General features: G+C 37.9%; 1 protein-coding gene across 6 annotated transcripts in view; it reads right to left on the reverse strand.

Annotated features, from left to right (window-relative positions):
* SCYL2 (SCY1 like pseudokinase 2) overlaps positions 1 to 9,437 on the reverse strand; it is a 56,300-nt gene that overhangs the window by 46,322 nt on the left and 541 nt on the right. For 4 of the 6 annotated variants that reach the window (XM_038411264.2, XM_038411235.2, XM_043491531.1 and 1 more), the window contains exon 2: positions 4,224 to 4,428. In XM_038411264.2, the coding sequence (XP_038267192.1) occupies positions 4,224 to 4,400 (177 nt within the window). In that variant the 5' untranslated portion in view covers positions 4,401 to 4,428. Of the gene's footprint in view, positions 1 to 4,223; positions 4,429 to 6,471; positions 6,603 to 9,437 lie in introns of all 6 variants that reach the window. The other 2 variants (XM_038411255.2, XM_038411245.2) reach the window with 2 other exon arrangements.

Genomic DNA, 9,437 nt, shown 5'->3' on the forward strand with positions numbered 1-9,437 from the left:
ATTACACAAAGTTCTTTATTAATATGCCTAGTAAAGAATCTATTTGTCAAAAATTTCCAGAATCTTTTTTATTGTCTGTATTGCTACAGATATACTTGCTGACAGGTATTTTGAAATAAATTACCAAAATAATTGAAACTGGCATGTTTATTTTGTGTTATTTTGACAAATAAAATATGCAGAATTTTAAATTATTGTGCGCAGAATTTTTAATTTTTTTTTTACATAGAATCCCCCCCCAGCAGTAACCTATTACTGCTATAAATTACTCCTTTTGCTCAAGTGGCAGTGGTCGGTGTGGTGGAGCTAAAGGTCCCAACCCTGCTGACAACCCACATGAATGTCAATATGATTCCACGTGACTGAATTTGTTCTTTCAGTTCATTTTTTTAAAATCCTTGGAAATTGCACATAAAACACTAAATTAAGGTGTCAAAGTCAAGCATTCAAAAGTTAGGAAATGTAAGAATTAAGACTGCCTATGAAGATAAAGTGCTTCTAATTTGCCCCCACCCCCACACTTATGCACAATAGTCTGTAATTACACAATCACATGCTTCCGCGCCCCCCCCACAGGACTCCTGCCTCATTCAGTGTACAGGATGGATTGGTTCCGAGGATGGATCAAGGCTGTGCAGTGAAGGAGCCTTGACTGTGTGACCCTTGCTTCATTTGTTCTGGAAGTTGGAAGGTACATAGAGAATGACACAAGGGATTGCAGGAAGAGAAAGGATGGTCTCACTGTTAGGGCAGTTGAATGCTGCCCTAGAGAATGTTATTCTACTCCTGACTTTGCCACTGAGTTCCTATACATTGTTGTGCACGTCACTTAATCCAAACTTTTCACTGGTGGGTACTAATTGTGCGTTTCATTTTCTCAATGTTTGAGTTGACACCCAAGAATCTAACAGCAGAAGTGTTGAGCACTTGACAATTTAGGTTGGTGGGACTGTGCTTTGAACATAACATGCTATATCACGCTAAAGACTGGGGGGGGGGGGGAAATCAGATTTTAGGTGCCTCAAATTGGGCACTCACAATTAGTGGATACTTTTGACCTTAATCTCACGGTGTCTCAGTTCTCCATCTGTAAATGGTGATAATTATACAGCCTCATCTCAGAGCGGGTGTTGTGAAAATAAACTCCTTACTCTTTATGAAGGACTCAGCTACAATAGTGCTGAGTGCCAAAGAGCTCTATAAGGAAATTAATAATTCTGTCTTCAGAGAAAGGTTTGAATAGCATGCAGTAAATAAGGGTTAGGGCTACACACTGAACAATGAGGAGAAAAAAAAAAATATTATCTACTCATTAAATCAGAACTTTCCATCCTATCCACTGAATGAGGCAGCGGTCTTGTGAGAAAAAAATAGTATGCCATCATGTAATTAAAGAATGTATCACAATGTATATGCACAAGGTGACCAGATTTCTGTTGCACAGGCAACCTTAATTCTGGCATTTCCTCACTTTTAAGTGCTTGACTTTGCAACTTTACTAATATTCTTTTAATCAACGTACTCTTTTGGGGGGATGTAATAGATATACTTTGGCAAATCATTCAATTCAGTAATTGAACACATACCGAGCATTTGACTACATGATGCGCTACTAAGATTTTCTGGAACCTCAATTAAAGAGAATTCTCTATTTAAACACAGGTTAGTTTTCCAATAATCATCTGTTTTTTTTCCCCCCCAAAAGAGATGCCCCATCTTCCTCTTCTTTCACGAGTCTTTTTTAAAATTGGAGTCTTTCTTTAAATTACATTCCCTTGCAGGTTGTTTTAGTAATAGCCTCATTAACTGTGATTAGTTTCAAAATAATCTCCCTTCCTCACTTGACTTTTTTTTTTTTTTAAACTAAAGATTCCAACAACATTGTGTGAGTTAACTGATTCTCTGAATGAGGAACAGAAACTAGATGTAGCAGGGATCCTAGTGCCCAGATGATCATCTCCTTACACATTTTGCTAACCCTTGAGATGGAGGAGGTGGTTTGGTAAGAAAGTTCTCTCAAGTGCCCCCATCCCTATCTGTGCCTTCCTGACTGCATTTTAAGACTATGGGAGGGAACTAGCGCTTCCTTAAGCCAGGAAAAAATTATATAAAAAAGGACGTTCAAGGCAATATGGAGTAAACAAACAACAAATCCCAAGATGGGCTGACCAAAAAAATTTCTGGGGCCTAAATAATTTTTATATATGTGTATGTGTGTGTGCGCACGTGCACGTATACACACACAGTGCTACATAGGAGGATTCATATACATATACACAAATATTCACACATGCGTACATCTCACATATTTATTTGTGTAAACCAGACAGCAAGCAAGCAAAAATCTGATAATCAAAATATTAACATCCTTGTAAATCAGGATAGACGGCAGATCCAGGAGGGCAGCAGTAAGTTTCCTCCACTTAGAGCGCCACAATACCATTTCTAAAAGCATTCACCTTCCAGACTCCTGTGATGAGATTTTCAAGAGTGCTCAGTATTTAAAAACAAACTCCTTTGGACTTAAACTGAGAGCTGATGTAGGCCAACAGAGTTCAAAGCATAATCCTATCTCACCCACTTCCACAATATACCTTACTTCCACTTATTCAGGGAACAAGAGACTTATGATCAGTTCTGCTTCTCCCAAACTCAAGAGTTCTGTGCAAAGGGTTTTAAACTATGTATATTGCCGCAAAGTGAACCTCTAGCCAGATGGCCAAAGAATCTATATTTGAATACTGAATACCTATTTGTGGTGGAAAGAAAAAAAAAATTGAAGCTATTAGCATTCCTTTGTCAGCAGTATTTGAAACACAGGACACTCATGTATCATTTTGGGGAAGTTAGTGATGTCACTGGCACAGATGACAAACAGCCACTCACAAGTTGCCAGAAGGGTGGACTGGCAGAACAAAGGAATACAATAAGTTACTAATGAACAGATAGCATGCAATTTAATAACCACAATATATCTTACACTTCGCTGTATATCTTAGAAATGTTCGGAAGGAGTCTACCAAAGTGTATAACTCCTCACAAACATCTGGAAAAAGACATCCTTCAAGAAATGATTCTTATATTTAAATAATTGTTGGAAGCCGTTTCACACACGAACTACTTACCACACTGATTAGTTTTGTTTTGCAGCATCAGATTGAATGCTGACGTGATGACTGGCTAAAATATGGACTAATGATACTCATGTCACTACTAGTCAAATACAACTAATCATCACGCAATAAAATGCTGACCCCTTGTAACATGGAACTGGTAGCGTACTTTTAGCCATATTAGTGGCAAAATAGTTTGCAGAAACATTAGTCAGGGTTTGCTTTACCATGTTTGGAGCCAAATCATGCAGACTCTACTGTGAGAAGACCCAATCAAGACTTGAAAAATGTACCTAAGCCACTCCACAGGGAATTAAGCTGATTAACCAGATGAAAGATATCCATGGTGCCATAGCTCATGCCCTCACAGCCACACAGCCTTTCCTTATGCCCCCACAGCCGCATCCATTGCGATTTAAAGGACTAGAACAGTTATCCTGTCTATTAAGCACTGTAATTGTATTTTGAGGGTTATTGATCCAAGAGTGCTTGGTTGTTTCCGTATTCAGAAGAGTATTAATAAAGTTGATATTCTTAGTTTAATAATTTTTTCTTACAATAGTGATATTGTGCAATATAGGGAAGCTGTTAAACGCTTCCTGTTTCCAGTCCATTTTTACATTGTTTAAAAAAAAATACCTGTCAGCTTACAAGGCAGCTGTGGGGGTGTGGGACTTGCACCCATTCTAGGCACCACCAAAAATTATACAAACCTGCCGCCCTGAGTGAATATAGTGTTTATGGGAATGAGGGGTTAACAGCAATGACCTGAAACAGGCATGGTGAAGGCAGTTAGCATGAGGCCACCCCCACATACTTTTGGTCAACATAGCTCATACCTAACATTTCTTACTGCTCAATTTCTGCATATCTATTGACCCAGAAACTAAACTGTGCCCATCTGTTGTGATTAAATGAACAGCACGAACCTTAAATCAATTAACACATTTGGATACCTTTTCTGTCTTTGTTTGACTTCACAAGTTGTAATGCTAGCAACAGTTTACTGAACAAAATGTTCTTCTAAACCTTTCCTAACAAAAGATGCAATTGTTGTTATTGCTCAAGTATGATTTTAATGTAACCACAAGCCTTCACCTGAGATCTCACCTGTTTTGTTGACTTTTTAGTTCCATTAAAAATCTTCCATGCAAGCCCATTGCCACCATTGGCAATATGTCGGCCAACGTCAAATTCCCTGGTAACAGGATTTCCCATGACTGCACTGGTGACATCAGCTGTTACCTTTGTAACGGTACTTTTCAACTTATTCAGCATGGACTCCATTTTCCCAATTATATGCTATCACGTTAGCCTACAAACAGAAGGGGGGGGGGGAAATCATAATTCTTTCCATTTCTGTTAAGGGAAGGTACTGAAAATGGTTAGTTTACATTAGTGCATGTTATTAAAAACACAGAACACAAAGCCAGCTATGGGAAATCTATATTTTAAAAGGGAAGAGTAAAGCTTTATTTTTTTCTTAAAAGAGAAAACCTGCCTAAGATCTCAAATCATTAACAGTATAAATGTATATTTACACTGAAGACATTTTAAAAATGAGTCCTCGCTCTCTCTCACTGTACCTGCCAAAACCCACGCTCAAAATTCAGTGTTTTACCTGAACCAACTGCAGATGTTACTAACACTTTCTGTTCTGATGTGTTAATGAGTCCATCAACTGCTGCAGGGAAAGTGGAGGAACTGCTTTTTCTATGCTTTTCTTTAGAATTAGTGCTTCTACATGGTTTGCAATTTAAGAGATTCAAGAGTCTGGTTTAGAATAAAGTTCATTTTCACCTGTACTATATATTACTATTATTTCCTCACTTAATTGAGGTAGTTAATTACAAACAACTGCTGCCAGAGATACCAAGAAAACACTACTGTCCAGCAGCTCAAACCATGAATATGAATATCTTTCTGCTGCTGGGTGTGCAATTGGGGGAATAGGACAAGAAACTTGTACTGAAACTGGGAGAGAAACATATCTGTCTTGTTTCCTACCTGCAGTAAGAAATGAGGCAGGGATGGAACACAAGGAGAAATTAATTGCTAGTAACAGTTAATATACATAGAACACTCAAAAACACACTCTAAATTAAGACAGCCTCCAACTTCATTTCAAAGAGAGGGCATGGAGAAATATTCATTTCTCCACCAGACAAAGGTGAAACAAACTTGAAAAAATAGTGCACCAGTGAATATTTAAGAGTGTGCAGACATATTGTTTAAATTTATAGCCTTACTGGTCACATACCTAGGTAACCACAATATTATTCTTATAATAACTAAGTCATTACCTTCTGGCCAATTAGCTTTATGGGGTGGTTTAGTACATTTAGTTCTTACCATCTTCTTTCACATTTAAGACATATTTACATGGATTCGGAGTATCATTTCACCCACCATCCTAAAGAATACCACTATGTTTTCCAAAGGGAAGAGAGGGTATTTTGGGGTGATAGCAGATGTTTTCAAAATTATGAAAAGTGACAGAAATAAGCAGGGGACACAATATCAAAGAATGAGGTAACTAAGATTAAATTAAAGATGGTAGCTGTTTCATGCAAGTTACATTTCATTTTGATCACCTGCAGGTAAGTGAGTTTAAGTCATTTGTTTTCAGAGGTTAGAATTGGGGGTGAGGGTACTGGTGGGGAGGGACACCTCCTGGGTGACAATACTCCCTAAATTTATAATTGTTATATTTGTAATCCTTTTCAGTTTTTTGATTTCTGCTGAACACTTCACCCTACTTGTGCTTGTTGGAGGAAACGTGTTGTAGAAAGGAAGGAAGTTGCCTACTTAGGATCCAGTCCTATAAACATTTAACTTTAAGCTCATGAGTATCCCCCACGTCTTCAGTGGGACTACCCACTGCATAAAGTTAGGCATGTGTGTAAGCATTTGCAGGACCAGGGCCTTAATTACTTAGGTATGAAGAGTTAAGTATTGGTAAATAGGTTCCATCTGAAGCAACCGAACTTCATGATATAGAACCACGCCAATACAGCAGAAGTTTCCTGTTCAACCAGCTACTGAACAGGAATAGAGAGACCAAGGAATGAGGAAGACAATTATTTCAGAGTAATTATTTATTGAACTGTAGAATGTTAATGCTTTGTTGGAGAGGCTAGTGAAAATAAGTTAAGAGAAATTTACTTATTAAAAATTTTATATATATATATATATATATATATATATATATATATATATATATATATACACACACACACACACACACTTTGTGTATTGAGTTAAGGTAAGATGTTATACAAATTGTAATTGTGTCAGCCAAGATAAAGACTGATTTCTTATATCTAAACTCCCCAAGCTAAGGAAAAGCATTGCCTACCTGATAAGTATGGAAAAACACCATGCCTCATAGGTCGTAGGACAGCCTGAAATAAAGAGATGCTGGTATCTATAGTCCTTCAGGACCTTATTCTACAGCCATTCTGCATGGGTGTTCCACATGCAAAAGGACTACAGAATCAGGCCCCAAGCAGATACCAAGATAAAAATATATAGTATTTGTTTCCTGATATTGCTTTTTCTGCAACTGAAGATTCCACTCAGATAGGCAGAAACAATATATTTCAGTTTAACCCCTTCTAAGTGTCTCCATTTCTGAAATGCTTCGTCATGTAAATTTGGGCCCAGTCACGCAAGGTCCTGAGCGCACTCTATCCCTGCTGGGATTAACAGGGTGGCACTGCTCAAAACCCCACAGAATTTGACTCTTCACTAGTATATCAATATCATAAGAGCTATACTGGTAACTTTTTAGCTGCACCTTGTTGGATTTTCACTGTGGAAGGATAGCATATAGGACTCCATGTTTACTAGTCTTGGCTCAAAAGAAGAGAAACTGTATCTTCCAAGGATGTGCAACACAGAATGAATCTCAGTGTATAGAAGGGGCATAGTGGGCAAAGGACTAAGGTAAAACAAGTCTGTGACACTGGAATCAAATATTAAACGAATACTTATGTGTTACCTCAAGCTTGTTAAAACTAAGTAAACTAGACCTAAATTATTTTTTTGCCATTTATATTACTTACTTTTGTATTTCAAAAAAAGAAAAGGAGTACTTGTGGCACCTTAGAGACTAACAAATTTATTAGAGCATAAGCTTTCGTGAGCTACAGCTCACTTCATCGGATGCAGTGAGCTGTAGCTCACGAAAGCTTATGCTCTAATAAATTTGTTAGTCTCTAAGGTGCCACAAGTACTCCTTTTCTTTTTGCGAATACAGACTAACACGGCTGCTACTCTGAAACCTTTTGTATTTCATTCAGCATGGACAATGAAACTAGAACAGTCAGTTTCTATTTCTGGTATTAACCCACTAGCACAGGTCTTTGTGTTTGAAGTCACAACATGGGAGGGGCATCTTTAAAAACCTGATTACACTGGAAGTATGAAGTAAACACTTCCTGTTCATATTCCCCTTTACATGTTCAAATTCCTTATATATGCTTAAATTTGAAGAAGAGTCTCTCTGTTGAGAGGTGGAAGAATGAATGAAATTGCTTCCAATTAAACTGGAGGAAGCATTCTCTGCTAGAGGTGGCAGTTCCATGTGGTAACTGTATTGAAAAAATTGGAGAAGGCAGTAAGGGAGGATACTAACAAAAAATCATCATCAAGAGTGAGGATTTACAAATAGGCCTGGTATGCATGATCAAACCTGCTCCTTCCCAACTTGGCACTGCACAAAGTTAAACCATTGACTAATTCAGCAGAGGAGAGAGATAATGAGCTAATTTTATCTCTCAGCATGCAGACTGTTTTCATAAATTAATGTCTGTTAATACTGCCGATATATTTTTATAAATCCTTGTGTGGACAATGTGACTGAAATCTAAGATGGGTTTTGTTCTATAAAAATAGTTTATTACTTGTTTCAATTACACCATATTAAATGTCAGTTGAAATAATATATCTAGAGACACAATCCACATGGAGCAAGTACATAAAAGATTTTAACTTGGGGAGTGACAATTTCAATACCACAGATTAGTCAAAACAGTTGTATGTAAAATATGAAAGTTAACAGCAGCTTCTTGAGCAGTATTTTCACGTCTAAAATTGAGCTACTATACATAGAAAAAGTAACAAATCACAAGACAATGATGTAATAATGTCAAGCATCAACAAGGCATAAAGTATTTTACACTTTTAAATTAAAACGCAGAAGAGACAAAAAAGCAAGGAAACTTCAGTATCTTAGTAACTATAATACTCAAGACAACAAGGGGTGGGCACTCTAGAAATATTTAAGATAGAACTTTTCTTTTTCCTGTTTGACATTTGAGTACAATATCTATACAAAAACAGGACCCAATTCTATAAATTGGTGGGTGTGGGGGAGCCCTTACGCTTTCATGGAACCCCTTTAGAGTCAGCAGGGGCTCTGTGACGGTGTTTGCCTACACAGATCAACTCGCAGAACTCAAGCTTTACAATTTTGCTCAGGTAACACGTGAATAAGTGGCACAAGATAGGGGAACATTAAGAATACTGAAAATAAGAATAAAGCCAAAACAAATAAGCCTCCAACTCCGCCTCAGTTTTCATTTGAGTAATCACTTTGAGCTAGTTTATTCTCTTTTCTATTGTGGTCATGTGAGTGTGTGTGTGGGGGGGGATGTTTGTGTGAAACCATCCCCCATGGCTGTATCAGCGCTCTGCCTGGTTTGTGACATCCCCCCTTAGCAAGGCTGAGACTCCACTTGTGAGCAAGGGAGCAGGGAGCTGAAAGACCTAACACCACCCTATCAAAAGTGCCATTCCACAGAGCTGGCTAGATACACACAGTAGTGCACCCTACAAAAAGTAGAAAGAAAAGGAGTACTAGTGGCAACTTAGAGACTAATGAATTTATTTGAGCATAAGCTTTTCTAAGCTACAGCTCACATCGGATGAAATGAGCTGTAGTTCACAAAAGCTTATGCTCAAGTAAATGTGTTAGTCTCTAAGGTGCCACTAGTACTCTTTTTCTTTTTGCGAATACAGACTAACACGGCTGCTACTCTGAAACCTACAAAAAGTAGATTTCTCCCCACCCGCTCAACAGTGGCGCACAGGAGCAACTAAGTCTCAGTGGGGTATTTTTGATACCCAGTGGCTCCCAGTATTCTCCCTACAATCAAGCCTTCCTTTACTTGTAAAAACAATTCAAAGCACATTATTTTTGAAAAGCATAATTATTATGGATTATGTAAAGTACCAATGATAACAGGGCAAAGCATATCCTTATTTCATCATGAGTTCTGTACCACAGGGCAAGGCTGAAAACCCCAAACCCTGCAAGCT

The sequence above is a fragment of the Dermochelys coriacea genome, chromosome 1, assembly GCF_009764565.3.
Source record: "Dermochelys coriacea isolate rDerCor1 chromosome 1, rDerCor1.pri.v4, whole genome shotgun sequence".
NCBI lineage: Eukaryota > Metazoa > Chordata > Testudines > Dermochelyidae > Dermochelys > Dermochelys coriacea.